This window comes from Pelophylax lessonae (assembly GCF_965119305.1).
Source record: "Pelophylax lessonae genome assembly, chromosome: 8".
NCBI lineage: Eukaryota > Metazoa > Chordata > Amphibia > Anura > Ranidae > Pelophylax > Pelophylax lessonae.
This window is the reverse complement of record NC_138775.1, coordinates 63,511,532-63,534,374: the sequence shown is the minus strand read 5'-3', so window position 1 is coordinate 63,534,374 and position 22,843 is coordinate 63,511,532. Positions and strand designations below refer to the sequence as shown.

Sequence of the window (22,843 nt, the reverse complement as noted above, 5' to 3'; positions counted from 1 at the left end):
TTTCAGGCTTTTTTGGGTGTTTTCAGGTGTTTGGAAACAGGCACTGACATCTAACAAAAACACTTGTAATCTGCCATAAAAGAAGCTCATGTACTTTGAGCTTCAGGCGACAAAACGCTCATATGTGAACAGGGCCATTGAAATGAATGGGATTTTGCTTATTGGGCGTTTTGCGACTTCAGAGGTGAGCGTTTTACGAGCTGAAAAACGCTCAGGTGTAAACAGGGCCTTACCAGTTTACTCAGTTGACAAAATCTCTGAAACTCATTGGTTGTTTTATCTCTAAACCAAAATATTATTTCCAGCTCACGTTAACATATTCACTGCTTCTCTCTGTAGTTTTTATTACAACACAACAGATTTTGCATTTTAGGTTGCAGGAAATGAATGAAATGGAGACGTGTCAAACAGTAGCATGTTTGTAATTAAGGTGTCTGCTTATGAAACCGAGATGAGCAGCGATCCTGCTGATCGCAGCTCATCTCGGATCATCAGTTTTTGAAACAGATGATCAGGGGAGAACATGTGCTTCGCTGGTCATCTCCGCACACAGAGAATCTGTCATTGACCGACACAGAAACGGCCAGTTTATGAAGCTGCGATCTCCGCACTTCACTGGCGATCTGTGCCAGAATTCACATTCCCAGATTCACCAGCCTGGAGGTGGTGAATCGGGGAGCGAAGACAGAATCAGGGGAGAACGAAGATTACTGACAACACTTAATACGGATACTGGTTGCACTAATGCAGCACAAAGGGGTTCAATTAACTGCCACTGGTCGGTCACTAATGCATCAGTGACCAGCAGTGACAATACATTAACCCCCTCATGCTGCATAATACAAATACCATTGGTAATAAAATTAACCACTTGCCAACCCGTCACAGTACATATACTGTGACAGGGTGGCAGCGACAGGTGTACGCCACTGCCCATTTTTGGTGTATGCCCCTGTTCTATCTATTTTAAAATTTGGGGGAAAAAGTCATTTTCGGTTTTCGGCCAAGGGCATCCTGCATTTTCGGTTTCGGCCCAGAATTTTCATTTCGGCGCATCCCTAGTGCCTAGCATGCTTAGCTTGAAATAGGAAAGCAGGGGGACTGACAGGATCACCAAGTATTTCACACAAAGCAACAATGCAAAGAACAGGATACTTTTTAACACAAGTACAACAGACATCCAGAATATTAAAGGTTGTAGTAATATACACGTTCAACTATAACAGTTATTGTACTTACAATTTGTATGGCAAAAAAATGCCATTCGATGATTTTAGGGAAGCAAAGCACAAGAGTTTTCCATTACATAATAGCTGTCCTCTCCACAATATAAAACCAGCTCGGTCTGGTAAAACTAAACAAGAGAGAATAGAACATTACCTTACGTTAACAAGTCCAAAGCAATTGCCAGCTAAGGCATTCAAATACATTTGCTGGTATTTCGAACCCTTTTTTGCCGCCACCTGGGAATTCACCTGTCCTGTGGTAACGGTCCCAAACCCCTTGGCAGACATATCAGAAGCCTAGACACATGCTTGTAAATTGCAGAGCTACCTTCCAATTAGTGTAAATGTTATTTCCAAACTACAACTTTTTAAATGCTAAAGATAGTCTTGCATCGCTCATGGCAGAAATAATTTTTTTTTATCTGTAGCCAATATCACTAAACAGGTAGTGACTGCTTAACTACAAATCACACAAATTTCTATTTTAGTTAGCCAGAACAGCAGAGGCAGGAGAGACTTGGGGTGTAAAGTAAAGTTAAACAAAAGTACTACAAGGGCCAGTTCACACCACAGAAACTTGTTTCAGATTAGTTATTGTATGCACATTTTTAATGCGTTTTTGCTGCATTCCAGTGTGTTTCTGATGCTTTTTCATTGCGCTTTTTGCTACAGTTTACTGGGTTTTTAGTGCTGCAATGCATTTTTGATACGCTTTACCACGTTTCAGTACAGTTCAGCACAGAAAATGCAGGATTTTTTCTAAACTGAAACGGACCCCACTGGTGTGAACTAGGCCATTGGAACCTATAAAATCCACTGTCCATGCATTTTTGATGAAGAATAAAAACACAGACTGGTGTGAACCAGCTAAAATCATTTACAGGATACGAATTTTGTGTTCAGTAGAATGAGAACAATTGTTTCCTGTGTCCCCCATTGCAGTGAAGTGTACGTTTTGTACACCGCAAATAAAGCTTGTACAAAAAAAAAAAAAAAAAAAGAAGGAGCCGCTGAACAAAATCACGAACACCAGCACAGTGCAAGAATGTAAAGATTTTTGTCATTTAGATTTTTTTTTTTTTTTTACTAGTAATAGCAGCGATCTGCTTTTTTTTGCGGGACTGACATTGCAGCGGAGAGATCGGACCCCTAACTGACATTTGACGCTTTTGGGGGGACCAGTGACATTACTACAGTAATCAGTGCTATAAATATGCACTGTTCCTGTAATAATGACACTGGCAGGGAAGGGGTTAACACTGTTGGTGATCAAGGGGTTAAATGTATGCCTCATGCTTACTGACGTGTGTGGGGGGGGAGGGGGGTTCTGTGACAGACAGATCGCAGGTTCAGCTATGTCACAGAGAAGATCCGCCTGCTTTATTTACACAAGCGGGCGGATCTTCTCACACACCGCCGCCTCTCCTCCTCCGGCCCGACTACGACTCAGGTGTATGTCGCTGGACCCAGGGGAGCCGCAGTGCAAGCACAGTGAGCGGTCTTAAAGTGGTTAAAGTAAATAAGTAGGGCAATATTTTTAAACGACAAATGTGTGCAGATCAGTTAGAATACAGAATTTTCCATTTTGAGTGAAATTACACAAATTTCTTTAGATCTTTATACAATTAAAAAACAAATACCTACCATTGTATCGATCTGAGCTGAAGGGTACTGGCCTATAAAAATCAAAAAACTTCAGTTAAAGATTTACTTTTCAAGTGTCTTATCACAGATCCTAACCTGTTATACAATAAATATCAGTTGCAATTATGTCACACTGAAAACATGTTACAAGAACACTAGTAATGAAACCCAATGGCTAAAACCTCATACTCGGGAACACTGTTCTCACACAAAAAATAAATAAAATTCTCTTGATTTTCCCATTTAGTAAAAAAATCTATAATATTAAAATAGTTGTGAACCTCAAACATGAAACATGAACAAAGCATAGCCTTTTCGAGTGTGTACTTGGCTCAATTAAAAGCACCAAGTGTAATTTCTGTCTGCTGCTTTGCTTCTCTTATCAGCATGAATCACATCTGACAAGTTTTTCTAACACCAAGAGCGAAAAAAGGTAACAGGGGAGGGACATCCAGCTGATAGGCAAGCTCCTGTGTGGAGGGGGGCTGTCCCTTCCCTCCAATCAGCTCTTGGAGCACTCCTCACTGTGCTCTGCAGAGTATAATTTCAGCTCTCCACCCCCTTTTTTTTCTAAGCCCTCAGGCAAACTTATAAAATTCTGGACTTTGAATAGCAGTAGAGAAGAGAAGACTGCAGATACAGGTACAACTTATATGTTCCATCTCTGTATCATCTGAGGCCAGTCACTTCACTGTGTATATGTAAGGATTTACAACCACTTTAAAACAAACTATTTGCTTTTAGAAAGTTATTACACCTTCTAAAAATACTTGGTGCCCAATCTATGGACTGAAGGACAAATCAGAAGCCCTTTGGTACTTGTGTGACCCTTGTGCATCAGCAGTATTGATTTTTAAAGCAATAGTAGCAGTGATCTCTAGAAATCTTGTGTAACATGTTCTCAGTCTTCCATTGTCTTCTGTAGCATGCCTTCAGTCTCTGATCATAATTTCCTATAGTAAGTTTGCAGTCTCTAATAGTCCTCTTCAGCAGTACACATACTGATTTGAGGACAGGGCCACAGTGGAGCCCCTATAAGTTGACTAAATACGCAACTTGTCGTCAAAATGTATTAGGCTTCATGTACACACACTGCCAGCCATGGGAAAATTCAAAGCGCGTTTTCCCACGGCTGGCGGTCAACGCGCTCCTATCCTTAACACAATTCTTCCGTGTTCAGGAGAGGGAGGATGAGGCTACCCTAAGCGCACCATCTCCTAAACACTGACAAAAGCCTTTGTGTACATTGATATACAGGCTTTTATGGAGTTGAGTTTAGGAGCTTTGTGAAAAAAACGCCAAAAGCTCCTAAACTCAAGTTTAGGAGCTGCTAGTGTACATGAATCCTTAAGGTATAAATGTTTACATTTAAACCGACTTGCTAAAATGGAGGGAAAAAAAAAAAAAACACAAAACAAAACCATACAATAGAGGTCTCCATGCAATAAAAGATCATGAATACTCCCCTCTTCTGCTTTCAAAGAAAAAAAATAAAAATCACAGACTCTTCAGTCAGAATGCAAAACTTCTAAAAGTGCTGGAACTTCCAGTCCCTCGCAGACCATTGGGGGTTCCTCAAAAAAGCCCCTACAAGACACTGTATTGACAAAGCGTCCAGCAGATCAAACCACCGAATGCAATGTGGGGACCAGAAAATCTTTAAGAGAATGTACAGTAAGATGAAATATTCAGTTCACACTGCAACACCTACCCTGACATAGGTGACAAAGGTGACAAGGATGGCCTCGGCGGAGGCTGTTCAGTCTTATAACCAAATGACACGACTGCATATGGGCACACATGTCGAGGTCTCTTAAGAATCTCGTCAAAGCCATACTCATAGAAGTAATACTAAAAAGACAGGTAACAGATTACAAAAGCCACATTCTTATGGGACACCAAACATCAACAGGGCATTATGAAGAGAACAAATTGGAAGATTTGGTTATTTTGCAGCACTAAACATTTAGGTCTAAAATATACTGTATTGATCTATAAATGATATCTTCATGTGCAGTATATGAATACAACGAACAATCGCTCATCTACAATGTCAATGAACAACCTGTAACTAGTATATAATTGTGTCTTCAGATAGGATGTCGCTGTTGCCGCACAGTGACATGTGCAATGTGGGTATAAAAGCCCACCCTTTTTCCGTCACATGTTACATGGGAAGCAACAGTTTAATATCTTACAGAATGGCCCTAGTCCATGGAGAGTTCCCTCTGATTAATGTAAAAATCCTTTTAATATGAGTACACAATAGTAGGAGCACAGAAAATATAAAAAAAAAAAAAAGTCAGACAAAAGCACTACAAAAAATATTTTCAGGAAGTACATATTTTAGGGTCAGCGTAAGCTTCTCTGTACTATTAAATGTGAATACTACACATCAAAAGCTGTGCTGTGTGTTCAATCTCTGCTTCCTGCATAATCATACTTCCAACACAGGATGTTTCAGCATCATCAGCGGCTGTAAAGTACAGTAAAAGTCTAGAAGTAAAAATGCTCAGTTGTATGCACCTCAAGCTTTAATTATTGAGCATACCATTAATCCATACTGGAAAAAATACATGCCAATCCTACCTGTGTGCGTTCAAATGCCCTGTAACTCAGGAGTGAAGTGGCCGCATTCATGTTCTTCAAGACATGGCATTCATGCTTAGGAGCAGGATCCAAACTACCATTACCAAGATGGGCTTCCTGGTTACTTCTAAAGTTATCATAGACAAATTTCATTTTTCCCTATAAAAAAAAAAAAAAAAAAAATAAAAAAAAAGGACTTTAATCAAAGCAGCAACACAAACTTGTGAATGAACGGGGAGCAAAATTATCTAACTACATTATAATATATGTAGCTTAGGCAGCAATCCAAGCGCTTCACTGCAATTATGTAGTACAAGTCAATTCAGACACTGGCTAAAAAATGTATTAAAATTATGTAAGCCTCAACAATGAACTTCTCATTTGCTTCCTTTTGGCCTGGTAAATATATTACTGAGTGCATGTTAAATTGTTAAACCTGACCAGGGGGAGACAATTGTCTTGTGTTCTGTGAACTCTGTTCTCTCAAGGAGTCTAATCCACTTAGCCTAGCTCACTTAAAAAGGTAAGTTTGCGGTTACAAAAAAATCAGTTAGAGGTGACCCAACACTGGACCCTGCCGTGATCCTGAGCGGTTAAGGCTCCCGCAAGCTGCCCAACTGTCCAGGGATTTGAAATCCCAGCTGTTTTCTCTACTTTCCATACAGTGCTGCAAGTACAGTCCAGGTGTTTTCAAACTGGTCAGTGTCATGCGTGTGACAGCGCTGACCAATTAATATCTTCCTAGCTTTAACATCATAGGGACCATCAATTTAGAGATGTTTCTGTCCCCAAAGACCTATGTTTCAACAGTTATTCTGTTAAAGCCAACAACCCTGAGGCAGGAAGGTAGATTGGTCCTTGTGACAGAAGATCTAGAGACCAAATCTGCCAGGAGTTTAATCAATCCAAGAAAAAGTAGATGTAGACTCAAATCTTTCAACCATCATTCAGCAGGTATTTGTTGGGCATGAGGAGTCAAAGCGGAGTTCCACCCAAAAGTGGAACTTCCGCTTTAGGTGGTCCTAACCCCCTGACATGCCACATTTGGCATGTCATTTTTTTGGGGGGGGAGCGGGTACCTAGTTTTGACAGGTACCCGCTCCCACTTCCACTCGGAGCGCCGCCCTGAGCGGAAGTTCTCCTCTCCCCCTCCCTCCCTGCAATCTTCTGGGACATGTCAGAGGTCCCAGAAGATTGCCGGCCAATCACGGCACCCAGCGCGACTCGCGCATGCGCAGTGGGTACCCGGCTGTGAAGCCGCAAACTGTCACAGCCGGGTGCCCACAGCAGTGATGCCGGCGCCGAGGGAGAGGATCGAGGCTTCAGGCGGCCGCATCGCTGGACCGTTGGACAGGTGAGTGAAATGGCTGGAACTCCGCTTTAACCTCGGCAGCTCAATCACAAAGCTTCTTCCCTGACAAATCATGTCCTAGGAGTTTTTAGATAGAATTATAGGAAGGTTTGTCACTATTTTCCTAAGCACCGATGAGAATTGTTCTGTTTGCCCCCTAGATGCACTGCTATTTTTTATCTTACTTGTATTCTTAACATTAAATGATTATGGGCTGACCAACAGACTGTGTTGATGCGGGAATCCCCCCTGCCGGCCCATTGTCTTCTCCTGAAGTGGGGGCAGGGGAAGCCATCCCTGCCGGGAGAAGACAGTGATTATTAGCAGCAACTAGCAATAATCACCCAAGTTGATCAGCTTGGTACATTCAGCCTGCCCAGACAGTTCAAATCTCGGCCGGTTCCTGCTGCACCAGCTGAGATTCGAAACCATGTATAGCCTGCCTAAGACTACTGTTGTGTAAGTTTTGTTGATTTCACTAGGGGTCGGATTAGGTCAGAATACTACAACTGCTTTGGCCATTTTGGAATAATGGGGGATTACCACAATGACCATAATCTTAATCCTGTGAAGACAAGGAAAGTGATTCAGGGATGGAGGAAAGCTTAAAATCAGGGGTACTGATCCCATGAAGCCACCAGAGCATCCATCATTTATGCAAAAGGATATCTGCATCTGGAGACAACCTGTCCAGTTTGTTAAAACCTGTGGGCCAGGAAGTCCACATTCGGCATCCCACCTAATGGAGGTCTTGGATCTTCAAGTGTACGGACCATTCCCCCAGGTTTCGCTGCGAATGCTGCACATGGCAGAAGAAAACATTCCAGCCTTGTGTAATAAGGACAGAGTTCTCCCTACCTCTTATGCCACAGCAAGACTTTGGATTTCTTCCTGATAGATGTACGCAACTGCTTTGGCATAGTCTGAATTCTGATTGAATGAACTTCCAGAGCTTTTAGCAATATAGGGACAACTAATCACCCAAAGTTCAAGAATGTTACTCAAGTGCAGCGATTTCTCCTATATTCCCCCAAGTCCCCAGCATCAACAAGGTGTCCAGGATACCTTCACAGTCTGACAGCCAGAATCCAGTGGGAGAATCTTCCAAGAGATCAGAAGAAAAATTCTCAACTCCAGAGCTGGATTCCTGAGCCACCAGAGTCATTCACAATCTAGTCTTCAGTGCCAGACATATCGTCTGTCCAAAGGTCTGCATAGGCTAACAGGCTAACAGGTCTCCCCCCCCCCCCCCCCCTTGCCACCAGTGACATTCTTGATAAGGGTGTCCAGGGTAACCCTCAAGAGACTCTGTCCCCAAGATGCCTCAGGGGTTGCATCATCCCTTAAAAACTAGACTCAGCATCTGACAGTGTCCCAGCAGCCGAAGGCTCAGGTCACTAGTGTCACTTGCAGATCAAAAAGATTCCTGTGGGAAAGGCATTGAGGAAAGTATGTCCTTCATGGTCAGAGTCAATCAAAAATTACAATTTTGCCAACAAAACCCTACATGATTGCAATAAAATCCTCCTTGCATAACAATGACTAGAGGGCCTAATGGAGCCCACAAGGACACAGATTGGCATAGGCCCAAACAGAGAGCAAGGCAGAGAGGCCGCCTTGCCAACCTGCATCACTGACGTCTGATGGAGGAAGGCCCAGGAGGCACTAAGTGCACGTGTAGCATTTCTGGGCCATCCGCCTTAACAGGGAACAGAGGAACCTGACCCTTGATAGAACAGGCCTGCACCACCGCCTGTCTTTTCCATCTGGAAATGGTCGCATCAGACGTGACCAACCCCTTGCTAAGTGCATCCGCAAGGACAAATAGTAAGGCTAATCTCCTAAACTACTTGGTTGTCTCAAGGTACACCCTGTTTACCGGACCCACATCCAGAGAGTGTAAAGCAATCTTCTCCTAGGATGTTTTAGGCTTAGTACAAAAAGGGAAGGCAACATAATGTCTTCATTCAGATGGAAACCAGAAACAACCTTAGGAAGGAACAACTGACAAGAGTGAAACACCACTTTATCTCTGTGAACCACCAGGTAAGGTGGACAAGACAACACTGCCAGCTCCGACACCCTGCAGAAGTAATAGCCACCAAGAAGGCTACCTTCTGGGACAAAGCAGAGGAAGCTCTCAAATATTTTCGAAAGGCGGGTACTGGAGAACCGACATTCCCAAAATTAGATCCCATAGAGGCAATGGAGACCATACTGGGGGAGCCAAGTGGCGAACCCCCTGAATAAAGGTGCAAACCAAAGAACGCGTAGCCAATGGACAATAAAAGAAGACCACCAAGGCTGAAAACCTGGCCCTTGATGGTACCCAAGGCCAGGCGCTGCTCAACACCTCGCTGGGGAATGACAAAATTCGACCCCCAGAAAGGGAAAGGGGATGAACCCCAAGAGACTCAAACCACACAATGTACGTTCTCCAAGCGCGATGGTAAAATCTTCCCAGAGGTAGATTTTCTAGCCTTTTACAACGTGGGAATCACCGATTCAGACAACCTCCTATCCTTCAACACCTGGCTTTTAACAGCGAAGCCGGTAAAGCCAGTGACTGTAAAGCAGGTTGGAAGATTGGCCCTTGGGCCAATAGATCTTCTCTGAAAGGAAGTCTCCAAGGGGCATCGACGACCAGCCATACCAGATCGTCGTACCAAGACCGGCAAGGCCAGCCTGGAGCCACTAGGATGACCAAATCCATTCTGCCTCGATCCTTCACAGGAGACTCTGCAAAGGTTTTAGCGGGGGAAAGGCGAATATTAGAAGATACTGGCCCCAATGAGACACCAGTGCGTCTGAGGTCGGCCAGAGGAACCCAAGACCTTGCTACAATTCTCTGTATCTTTCTGTTGAGATGAAATGCCAACAGGTCCACCTCAGGAGTTCCCCACCAGAGACTCCGCTAAACCTTAGAATGCCGACTACCTCCCGAGCCACCAGGACACTTCTTGTGCCCTGTTAGTGATTGACATATGCTACGGCCGTGGCATTGCCCGATTGAGTTATTACCTAACATTCCTGAAGGCGATTTGTCCAATGAGCCAGACGAATCTAATAGCCCAAAGTTCCAGTATATTGTCAGTATATCTGCAGTCTTGACCCCCCCCCCCAGACGCCCTGTCACCCCCAGATGCCCAAAACGCCTCACCACCCGGGACAGCTGGCAACCGCGGGGATCACCGTCCAGTACAGGGGAAGATGGGGTCTGCCCTGTCGAAGCCCCAGAGAGCAAGCCACCCTATTAAGGACCCTCTCGAACCCCGGCTCAACTAACCGTCCCAAGGAGGGGTCCATGTCCACCCTAAAACCCTCCAGGATGTTTTTAGCAACAACGTTGCCGTGGGAGTGGAGGGGGGTGTAGGTGTCACTAGAAAAGGGTAGGAGCAGGGAACTACCGCAGGGCACTGTCAATTCCAAGCCATAGACTCCCCTAAGGGCTCCAACTCCCCCCCCCCCCCCCCCCATTACAGCAGACAACACAAAATAGGCCTTCGAGGACTCTACTCCCTAGCTAAGGATTACTGCCTTCGACCTGTATAGCACCGAGTCCTGTTTTGCAGGGTCCGTTTCCAAAGTGGTAACATTACCGGGCCATCCCCATATTTCCAGGGCAGGGTTCCGGTACCATTCCCAAGTGTACAAAACCCATAGGAAACGGATTCTGAAAAAGCTTAATCCCAGATGGAAATGTTGAGAAGCTATGATTTTTCATTTCCATCACCTAAACCATTAGCAACAAACTTAAACCTTGCCAAAAGTAAAAGGGTTATGCTTAGGATAGGATTTTCTGCCTTTTTGTCAGTGTCCCATCACCTGAAGGTAAAGGAAAACCCTATTGTAATGAAGAAAATGCCCTGTGTCCATCCTAGGATGTACACGAAAACCCAGAAAAACAAAGGGTTCAATCATTTTCCTTATACCTAGCTATAGAAAACATTTTTGGCTGGCGAGGACGCAACCATTTTGCTGGATAAACCTAACACAATGTATTTACCATGGCAAAGGTCTCTGATTAAAGGATAACTTCACTATTTAGGAAAAAATAATAAATGCGCGCGCCCCCCCCGGTAGAAAAATGTATTTATTATTTTTGTATTAGAAGCTTGTAAAGCATTGCACCAGCAATCAGCAGATCGCTGATGCAATGCAGGTCTTCTGCACACTGTCAGGGAAGCCGATACTCGCTGACAGGAAGATTTAATGAACTACCAAGGTGCTCCACAGTGCCGTGGTAGTTCAAGAACTACAAGCCAACAGCCACTAGGGATGTCAAGGCTTGTAGTTCGTTCAAACACACAGCTGTGTGTATGAATAAAGCGGCTGTGTGGGCAGAGCCGCGCAGTTTTCAAACAGTGACAGCTAGTACGGGGAAATTCTCCCGATACTGCTGCGCTAGGGAGTGGGGGCATCGAGCAGTGGCTGCAGCACCGGGAACATGTAACATGTTCCAAAAGTTGTACTTCACCTTTAAGGCATGTTTGCTCCAGGGTTAAAACTGTCATTAAGCCAACATTAAAAAAAAAAAAAAAAAAAAAAAAAAAAATCAAATGCTGTATTACATATGGTTCACAGTCCGTCACTATGGGATTCGTTTTCAGAATCCTGCAAAAACCTGCTGTTCTGTCTCCCGCCTCTGGGATTTTGCAGTGCAGTGCTGGCAGCTAGTGCACATGTCAGTGCATTTTTTACCCTGGGCATTTCCTCCCTATCACATCATCCACATACAAGAGAAGGGACAATGTAAACAGTGTGTTTAGTATTTTATTAAAAGGGAAATTCACTCTCAAGCAACACTGACTATGTTTAATCCTTGGGCTGTTAGCATTCGTAAATAGATAAGTATTTCATATTTGCACATTTAAAACCTTGTTTTACATTTCTTCAGTTACTTCCTGGTTTCCAGGCCTAGGCAAATGATATACATCCCAGGTGTCTTCAGGAGGATAGGAGGGGTATCCTCTGCTAAGCATAACCCCCTGCATACATGCCTGAGGGAAGGGCTGACAGTTTCTAGAAAGTAAATGCTACATAAATCATCTGCCCTTACTCAAGATGGCCATGGCCAGAAATGCTACAGGGTGATTGGCAGGTCTGTGCGGGAGAACCTCAGACCAAACAGGAATAAACATAACCGCCAATTGCGCTTAACTTCCTTAAAACTAAGAGGTGTATATGCTAATGCCAGGAGCCTAGCTAATAAAATGGATGAGTTGGAAATGTTAGTACATGAGGAGGACATAGACCTTGTGGGAATAACAGAGACTTGGTTCGACCCCTCACATGACTGGCTGGCCAATATCCAAGGGTATTCGGTGTACCGGAAGGACAGGGTAGGAAAAAGAGGGGGAGGGGTATGTCTCTATGTCAAGAACAATATAAAGGTGACAGAAAGGAGTGACATTACGGATGGGATGAGCACGGATTTAGAATCTGTGTGGGTTGAACTCCATAGGGAAGGAGAAAAGGGGAAAGTAATTGTGGGGGTTTGCTATAGGCCACCTAACCAAGGGGAGGAGGTAGAGCTGGAATTTTTAGCACTAATGGGTAAAGTGGCAAAATTGGGATCAGTCATCGTATTGGGGGACTTCAATTACCCCGACATTGACTGGGAAGAGGGGACTGCACACTCACAGAAGGCCCGCCTATTCACGGAAACCTTACTGGATAATTACATGTCACAGTTGGTGGATTCCCCCACCAGAGAAAACGCAGTCCTGGATCTATTGCTCACTAATGACCCAGACATAATCTCGGAGGTAGGAGTCCAGGACAACCTGGGCTCTAGCGATCACAGGATGATCACATTTAGTGTAAATAACAACATAACAAGACAAGTGGGGAACATAAGAACCCTAAACTTCAGAAGGGCAAACTTTCCAAAATTGTACTCAATGATGGAAAAGGTAAACTGGGACCAAACCCTGGGATCCCTGACCACAGAGGAAAAATGGGAATGCTTTAGGAACATATTAGGCAAAGGCATCTTGCAGTGCATTCCTATGGGAAATAAATTTAGAAGAGACAAAGCCAAACCTGGCTGGCTAAACTGTAGCGTCATAAAACTTATTAGGGGGAAAAAATTGGCCTTCAAGAAGTATAAATCAGAGGGCACAGTATCGGCTTTCGAGCAATACAAGGAGGCAAATAAGAAAAGTAAACAAGAAATCAAGATGGCTAAAATCAACTTTGAGAGACAAATAGCGGAGGATAGTAAAAAAAACCCAAAGAAATTCTTTAAATATATCAACAGCAAAAAAACTAAGGCAGAGCATATTGCACACATAATTAACAATGATGGGAGGATGGTTACAGAGGACACTGAAAAAGCAACCGTGCTAAATGCTTTTTTCTCGTCAGTCTTTACACAGGAAAAGGAGGGGTACACTGACCATGACTGTATGGTTAGTAGTAATAAACAGGACTTGCCACCATGGCTAACAGAGGGGGAAATCAGGGAAAGGCTGGATAAACTTAACACAAACAAATCACCAGGACCGGATGGCATACATCCGAGAGTACTCAAGGAACTCAGTAAAGTTATATCGAGACCACTGTTCCTGATCTTTGCTGACAGTATTAGGACAGGAGATGTACCAGGGGATTGGAAGAAAGCTAACGTGATTCCAATATTCAAAAAGGGCCAGAGGCATATCCCGGGAAATTATAGGCCTGTCAGTTTGACATCAGTAGTATGTAAACTTCTGGAGGGGATGATAAGGGACTATATTGTAGAGTTTGCTAAGGACAACAACATCATCAGCAGTAATCAGCACGGGTTTACAAATGGGCGTTCTTGTCAAACCAATCTCCTTACATTCTACGAGGAGGTGAGCGGTGAGCTAGATAGGGGGAGACCAGTGGATGTGGTGTACTTGGATTTCGCTAAGGCGTTTGATACAGTTCCCCACAAGCGCTTAATTTATAAAATAAGGTCTGCAGGTATCGATAGCAGGGTTTGCTCTTGGATACGGAACTGGCTAAAAAGGCGGGTCCAAAGGGTAGTAATAAACAGCGCATACTCAGACTGGTCTGAGGTGGTAAGCGGGGTCCCCCAAGGCTCAGTCCTGGGACCAACCTTGTTCAATTTATTCATAAACAACATTGAGGTCGGGATCAGTAGTTCGATATCAGTTTTTGCAGATGACACAAAATTGGGCAGGGCAATAACTTCACAACATGAAGCAGATATCCTGCAGAATGACCTGGACAAAATAACAGAGTGGGCAACGACATGGCAAATGAGGTTTAACGTGGAGAAGTGTAAGGTTTTGCACTTGGGGACTAAAAACATAAAATCACAATACACGTTAGGAGGGGAGCCCTTGGGGGAATCAAAAATGGAGAAGGATCTGGGAGTATTGGTTGATGATAGATTAGGAAACAGCATGCAATGTCAAGCGGCAGCTTCCAAAGCCAACAGAATATTAGCATGCATAAAGAAAGGGATGCATTCCAGAGATAAGACTATAATCCTTCCACTTTATAAAACTCTGGTCCGACCGCATCTGAAGTATTCCGTCCAGTTCTGGTCGCCAGTCCTCAGGAGGGATGTGTTGGAGCTGGAGAGAGTCCAGAGAAGGGCAACTAAACTAATTAGGGGATTGGAGGACCTTGACTATGAAGAGCGTCTACAATCGCTCGATTTATTCTCCCTGGAGAAGAGACGTCTGAGGGGGGACATGATAGCAATTTATAAATATCTTAATGGGGATCCCAGCTTAGAAAAAAAGCTGTTCATTCGAAGGGATTGCATGAGGACTCGAGGGCATACAATGCGATTAGAGGAGAAGCGTTTTAACCTCAGGCAACGCGGGGGGTTCTTTACTGTTAGGGCAACAAGATTGTGGAATTCTCTACCACAAGAGGTGGTTTCTGCGGGTAGTATGGTGGCTTTCAAAAGACTCTTAGACTTACATCTCAAGGATCAGAACATTCAGGGGTATGGGAGATGATTACAGCCACACATGCCTACACAGGTTGAACTGGATGGACTATTGTCTTTATTCAACCTCACCTACTATGTAACTATGTAACTATGTAACTATGTGTTTTTCAAAGTGATTTCTAAGCAAAATAAAGACATGAATGGATTGAATGGGTTGGGAGGTGTTTTCTTTGAATATTAAAAAAAAACAATTAAATGGCATTTTTGGTTTGTAGAGCTCAGAGCAATTCCAATTTACATTTAGAGTTTGACACCAAAATAACAGTATTCCCTGAAGTCAAATCTGCATTTAACCAGCACAAATGCACATTTTATATGCATTGAAAGTATTTTACCTTGATAGTTTTAAATATGAAAACCGTGCCTGTTGTGCCAGCCTCTAAAGGGTTGGCCTGCAATAAGTCAGCAAACTTTGATAAGTAGACCCCTGTAGGAAAACCGTAAAAAACAAAATTAAACACTATAGAGACATGTGAATTTTTGCTCTGCTACAAAAACATAGATTTCTCATTACAAAATGCTGCAGACATTTCGAATACAAAGTTGTAATATTTATTGATGCTGCACATCAGAACAGTTTAACTGGTCGGAAAGAGTGGGCTTTTTCATAGTCTGTCCCCTTTACAGCCAAGGAAGAGAACATCTTCGGCTCGGTTTGATCTTCAGTTGCCCTGGTGTTGCATGTGTGATCAGTTCCGACACCAGACATTTGATGGCTTCACAGTTTGGTTTAGAGCACAAGCACTTGTTGCAAAAGTTATTCACAGCATGCCTAGAATGATACAGTTTTGGTAAAAAGCTAAACGGATGGGTTTCATTACGCTTTAGTTAAATGTGCCTCTGGGTATGAGACAATGTGCATAAACAGTCTTTAAGTAGAAGGAAAGGATGACATTTAGGTAGGGCCCGTGAACCTGCATGCCCTTTATCACAAATCATTGTAGTTTTCTTTTCATGCAATCATGTGACCACAAAAATTCAGGATCCTCTTCCCTTCTGGCACAGCAAGTGAGCGGAGACTCTTCTCTCCCCAGACAGAAGCAGGTATTCTATTTAACTCATACCCATTGTCAGTCTTCTGCCATTGTCAGTCTTCTACATTTTGAAAGGACCCAAAAAAAAAAAAAACCCTAAAAGCTGTATTTCTTATGTCATTTTTGATAAAGGGTGTGCATCACTAGGGGGAGGGAATTATTAAAGGCTTGTAAGTTCACCTTTCCTGACACTTAAACTGTAGACTAAAACAAAATAAAACTGAATTTTTGTCCTACCGTAAAAACTTTCCTTGATGTCCATTGACGGACACCGCTCCATATCTTCTTTGACCCTTGGGTTATGCTGCTCTCATTAGGAGTAGGACACTAGGCGGACCATAGGGCAGTCCAATGGGGTATACTCTCACTTCCTGCTCTAGCTCTTCAGTTTTGTAACACGCAGTGTCAGAAGACCATAAACCAACTCAGAGGGGCGGGTGCTGTGTCCGTCAATGAACATCAGAGAAAAGGATTTTACGGTAAGACAAAAATCCATTTTTCTCTTTCATTCATTGACAGACAGCGCCATATCTTTAACCTTGGGACGTCCCAAAGCAGTGTCAATATGAGGAGTGGTAAGAACACCGCAATAAACATATTTCCCAAAGGCTAAACGTAGCCAACCAGGTAAAAACAGGAGCTCAACAAGGAAACCACTTGAGCTCATCTGGCAAAAATTTACACCCTCAAAGAGGACAAATCCACTTCACTTCAAAACCTTCACATATAAAATTTTGTGAAAGTGTGCACGGACGACCAGGTGGCCACCTGCTACCTGCACCACTGACGCCAGATGACAGAAGGCCCAAGAGGCACTAAGCGCCCTCGTAGAATGCGTCTTAACAGGAAAACCGGGTGATCCTGACCTTTAATACAATAGGCCTGCACCACCGTCTGCCTGATCCATTGGAAATTGTCACAGCAGACACGGCCATCCCTTTACGGCAGGGGTGGGGAACCTAAGGCCCGGGGGCCGTATGCGGCCCTCAAAGTCCTTTGGTACGGCCCCCTGTGCAGCCGAGTCTCTCAGCTAATCTGTCAGAATAGAGCCGATGCTTCCTATATAGTTCCAGCTCTGTTCTGACAGTCTGAGTGAGGCACAGCGGAGTGACATCAAATGAACTCCGCCTGTGACCAATACAGGAAACATTGTCTCTTCCTCCAGCGTGGCGCAGCTGCTAGCCAGCATTTCCCGCCAGCAGCACACACAGCAGTACCAGCCAGAGCCAGCAGTACTCCCAGCAGTACCAGCCAGAACCAGCAATACCAGCCAGAGCCTGCAGTACCAGCCAGAACCAGAAGTACCAGCCAGAGCCTGCAGTACCAGCCAGAGCCAGCAGTACTCACAGCAGTACCAGCCAGAGTCAGCAGTACCCAAAACAGTACCAGCCAGCAGTACACACAGCAGTACCTACAGCACAGTACCAGCCTGAGCCAGCAGTACCCACAGCAATATCAGCCAGCAGTACTAGCCAGTAGTACCAGCAGTACCTATAGCACAGTACCAGCCTGTGTCAGCAGTACCCACAGCAGTACCAGCCAGCAGTACCTACAGCACAGTACCAGCCTGAGCCAGCAGTACCCACAGCAATATCAGCCAGCAGTACTAGCCAGTAGTACCAGCATGAACCAGCAGTACCTACAGCACAGTACCAGCCTGTGTCAGCAGTACCCACAGCAGTACCAGCCAGCAGTACCCACAGCACAGTACAAGCCAGCCGTACCAGCCTGAGCCAGCTGTACCCACCAGCAGTACCAGCCAGCTGTACCCACCAGCAGTTCTTTTCAAAACTTACCACCACAAAGAGTCGAGTGCGCTCCAGACTGACCGACGCAAACATTGAAAACCAGTTGCGAGTAGCATCATCATCAATACCAGCTAACATCACACACCTCACCAAAGAGAAGCAGTTGCAGCCATTACATTAGGGGTGAGTTAATTAAATGTTTGACCAAATATAACAGGCACATTTTTAAGTTGATAATTTTATACGGCCCCCGAATGATTTTATAAATACCCAAAATGGCCCTTAGCAGGAAAAAGGTTCCTCACCCCCGCTTTACGGGAACCATCCAATAAATTTGATTCCCTGTTTCTCCTTACGGAATGATTCAGTCGTCGCCAGGTACACCCTGATTGCCCGGACCACATCCAAAGAATGTAAGGCAATAGCCTTAGGATGCGTAAGCTTAGAACACAAGGAAAGCAACACAATGCTTTTATTTTAAATGGAAACCAGAGACGACCTTAGGAAGAAAACTGGCAGAGACGAAGCACCACTATCTAAATGAACCATCAAGCTAAACAACAAGGCTTTACACCCTACGTGCAGAAGAAAAAGCCACTAAGAAGGCTACCTTCTGGGACAATGTAGGCAGAGGAATCTCGCAAATATTTTCCAATGGCTGTTACTGAAAACAGACAGCAAAATGTTGATTCCACAAGGGCAAGGAAGACTGCACTGGGGAGCCAAGTGGCGAACCCCCTGAACAAAGGTGAGAACCACAGAAAGCGTGGCCAAAGGACGAAGAAAGCCACCTGCCAGTGGCTGAACCTGGCCCCTGATGGTTCCTGAGGCCAGGTGCTGCTTACCACCAACGTTAGAGGAAACCAACACAGAATCACCAAAAAAGGGAGTGAGCCCTATGGGAATTTACATCCGCAAAGTATGCTCCTCAAAGGCAATGGTAAAACTACCTAATAGATTTACTAGCTTGCAGCAGCGTGGGAATCACCGATTCAGCCAACCCTCTAGCCTTCAGCACCTGGCTTCGACAGCTGTTAAAGCCAGCGACTATAAAGCAAGATGGAAGATTGGCCCCTGAGCCAACAGATCTCTAAGAGGAAGTTACCAAGGAACATCGATGACCAACTGTAACCGATCTGCCTATCAAGACCAGCAAAGCCAGTCTGGAGCCACTAGGATTCTGCCTCGAGCTCACCCAGGAGTCTTGGCAGAATTTCTAGAAAAGCAGCATTTCAGACGACACTGGCCCCAAAGGAGCCACCAGTTCGTCCGTGGTGACGGGCCAGAGGATCTCAAGACCGTGCCAGAAACCCACACCTTCCTGTGGAGACGAGAGGCCAACAGGACCAACTCAGGAGACACCACTAATGAAACACCTCCTAGGAGATGTTCAGTATATCGATTGGTAGCCTTGATTCTTCTAGAGGCCAGCCCCCCTGAACACAATCCGTGTCTAAAACACGCCACCCCACCCAGGAAGGCTGGCATCCACCATCCAGTACAGGGGAAGGAAGATTCCCCATGTCAAAAGCGCTGGAGAGCGAAGCCATCGAAGCAGGGACCTTCTTGTACCCCAGCCCAACCAACTCAGATTATCTAGAGACTGGATTCTCGCTTCACATAGGAAACTCTGCAGAGGTTTCGTGTGAATAGATTTTGGAACTTGTGCAATGGGGAGGGGGAGACACCCTGGCTGAGGCAGAGTCCAGAACCGACTCAGATAGTCCAACTAGGTGGACAGAACCAAGGCCATAACTGGAAATTAAATTTCCAATCAAACCCCTACAGAGTCTGCACAGTAATCCCCCGGTTATCCGTCAGAACAGTCGGAGACTCTGCTTGTAGAAGATCATCCAAGTACTCCAGTACCACAATCCGCCAGTGACGCAACAACGGGGCCAACACTTGTGAAAGCTCGAGGGGCTGAGGTTATACCTCTTGCAATGCTCCTTGCCCACGGCAAGCAGAGGAAGAGTGGATGACCGACATAACTGAATATGACGGTAAGCCTTAATATCGATAGAGGCCAAAATATCCCTCTGAGGTAGGGATGCCACTACCATACGAATGGACTCCATGCGAAACATCTGTACCCACACAAAACAGTTCAGAACTTGAGGCCCAAGATTGGACGACGTACCACACTTTTCTTCCTAGGACCTGCAAACATGTTTTAAATAAAAGCCATGAAACAAACGTTCCGATTCTGAGACCGGAACAATCACCCCTTGTAGTGGCAAGTTTTTCACCGCCCCGAAGAGACCTCACAGGCGGTATGGAGATAAACGTAGGTTGGAAGGAGAGAACCGCACTAAAGTAGATCGAAAACTTGATTTTATAGCTGGGCCGATCAACTCATGAACCCACCTGTCTGATCAGGGAGGTCCACCGATCCGGAGGAAGCAAAGACATCCTCCCCCACCGAAACACGGGTGATGGTGCCCCTTCAGGCAGAAGAGAATTTGTACGCAGGTTTAGATGGACTGGCTCTCGGCATACCAGACCGGGTCCGCAAGGAACCTCCGGAAGAAGTCCTTCCAGGGAGACTCCGCACAGGCGATTCCCCCAAAGGAAGATCATACAAGGCCTTCTAGACAGCCTGGCCCACAGACCAGTATATTAGCCACATCATGCGCCGAATGATATTGCAGTCACGGACAGCCCGGAGATTAAGACTAAAAGGAATCATCCTCACTGTCAGAGCACACGAAATGCATGGACGCAGACCCAGTAGAGTCGCTATAGCAAGCGATATACGAGAACATAACCAGCAGGGGGGTTGCCGACCTCAGTCCCGCAAGGAGACGCCAAAAGGTCCACAAAAAGACCCCCTATTAGATACGCAAAAAAAATATATATATGAGGGTCGCCCTCCATAGAGGGCATAATAGGACATAGCCCCCTTGAGAGGAGGGGGGGGGGCGCCCACCGTGACGCAGAGGCGCAGGCATAGTACCCTCACCCACACAATAATGGCTGCTACACTTCGCTAAAAAAATAGGCGCCCCCGGTTCATGGGAGGCACCAGGCTGACCATATGGCCCCCCTTGAGGGGTGGGAGAAGGCAGATGCCCATCTGCAGCTCTATCAACCCGGTCAGCAGCTCGGACAGCTTGGCCAACAGCTCAGACAGCCAGCCAGCTGCGAGTAGGCCACAAAGCCACGGCCTAAATTTGGGGCCAGATCCGGCCGTGTGAGTCGCGTGTCCGCCAGCAGCTCTGTTTGCTTGATCAGCAGTTTGGACAGCTAGTTCCCTCAGCTTGATTAGCAGTTCGGACAGCTCGGTAAGGAGCTCAGACAGCTAGTTCTGTCAGCCAAGAGTAGGCCGCAAAGCCGCAACCTCAATTTTTAGCCCGATCTGGCTGCGTGAGTCGCGTGTCCGCCGGCAGGTCTGTTGGCTTGATCGGCAGTTCGGACAGCTTGGTAAGTCAGTTGGACCGCTCGGCCTGTCAGCCGCGAGTAGGCCGCAGAGCCACGGCCTCAATTATTGGTCCGATCCGGCCGCATGAGGCACGCATCCGTCGGCAGTACCATCTGCGATATTGCAGCTCGGACAACCACTCTGGGAGCTTGGACAGCCACTCGGACAGCTTGGGTTGGGGCCGAAAGATCCACTGATTGTTTAGAGGGGCTGAGGGCATGGAAGGGAACCCAGGGGTCCGACTATCCCAGGGGGGCCCAGGTCCACCCCGAGGAACCACAAAGTGAGAGGGAGGACACTACACTACTCACCATACCTTGGAACCGGGCAGGCACCACTCTGGGCAGATCACTTCCCCATCTTGGAACGGGGGATGCTGCGGGCAAGGGGTACGCTGCAACTCAAGCCGCGACCAGGTCGTGTGCTTCGCGCAAGGTCTTTCACTCGCCGGCCAGCCCCCGCCCAGTGGGGCTATGTTGCGGCTGACCTAGGTCGGAGCTGTGGTCTGCACACGCTCGCTAGCCAGACTGGGGAGACCGTAAGGCTATAGGCTATCCAGTGCGTCACTAGTCCGGCAGTTGATTGTAGTTCTCACTGGAACAGACTTGATTGTAGAAAGAAAACAAGTTCAGTTTAAAAGGAAAAAATGCTAGGACCAAAGATTCCAGCATGGAGCTAGGTTCTTACTCCTGACTAGGCAGAAAAAAAACTGAAGAGCTAGAGCAGGAAGTGGGAGTATACCCCCTGAGACTGCCCTATAGGCGTAGTCAAACGTAACTCCTTTACGCCTAGTGTTCTACTCCTAAGGAGAGCAGCATAACCCAAGGGTCAAAGCAGATACGGAGCTGTGTCCGTCAATGAACGAAAGAAAACCTGCTTTATGAAAACCCAAATACCTTTTTCACAACGACTGAATCCACTTTTGTATCTACTGTGTGAAGAAACTCACCCATAGAGGGTTTCCCAAGCGTAGTAAGTCTAGAATGTCCCACAAGTAATCCTCTCTCGCATATATTATTCACCTAAAGGATAAAGAAACATTTGTGTTAAAAAAAAACTAAACAATTCAAGCTTCACAGCAATAAAAAAAAAAAAAGCTCAGTTTTCTTAAGATATTACCTGGAACTTTAACCACTTCAATATGAGGCACTTTTACCCCCTTCCTGACCAGATCAATTTTCAGCTTTCAGTGCTGTCGCACTTTAAATGACAATTGCGCGGTCATGCAACACTGTACCCAAACTAAATTGTTAGAATTTTTTTTTCACACAAATCAAGCTTTCTTTTGGTGGTATTTAAATCACCACTGGGGTTTTTTGACTTTTTGCCAAACCGTATAAGACTTAAATTAAGAAATGTTTTTTTGGTTATCAAATTTTGCAAATATTTCTTGATAAATTTAGGTCAAAGTGTATTCTGCTACATTTCTTTGTTGAAAATAACCCAAATCATTGTATATTAGTCTGCAGGAGAGTCCACAAACTATCTTAACCACAAGCCCTGGAAGATTTTACCCCCTTCCTGACCAGGGCCTATTTTGCGATTCGGCACTGCGTGACTTTAATGGACAATTGCGCGGTCATGCAACGCTCTACCTAAACAAATTTGACGTCATTTTTTTCCCACAAACAGAGCTTTCTTTTGGTGGTATTTGATCACCTGTGCGATTTTTTGATCATGCGCTATAAAGTTTTTGCGTTTACTAAGGGAAAGATTTTTGTCATTTTTGTTGTTTTTTTTTTTTAACGAGTAATGGCGGCGAGCTGCGTTTTTTTTTTTGCGGGACTGCGACATTGTGGCAGACAGATCGGACCCTTGACTGACATTTTTGACACTTTTGGGGTTACCAGTGACATTACTACAGTAATCAGTG

General features: G+C 45.3%; 1 protein-coding gene across 1 annotated transcript in view; it reads right to left on the bottom strand.

The window, feature by feature from the left end:
• The window catches only part of TASOR (transcription activation suppressor), a 123,550-nt gene that overhangs the window by 88,712 nt on the left and 11,995 nt on the right, over positions 1-22,843 (bottom strand). Inside the window, exons 4-9 of the mRNA XM_082265035.1 lie at positions 21,920-21,992; positions 15,103-15,194; positions 5,460-5,618; positions 4,582-4,721; positions 2,871-2,902; positions 1,240-1,354 (exon numbers count right to left, since the gene is read on the bottom strand). Of these exons, the coding sequence (XP_082121161.1) occupies positions 1,240-1,354; positions 2,871-2,902; positions 4,582-4,721; positions 5,460-5,618; positions 15,103-15,194; positions 21,920-21,992 (611 nt within the window). The remainder of the gene's footprint in view (positions 1-1,239; positions 1,355-2,870; positions 2,903-4,581; positions 4,722-5,459; positions 5,619-15,102; positions 15,195-21,919; positions 21,993-22,843) is intronic.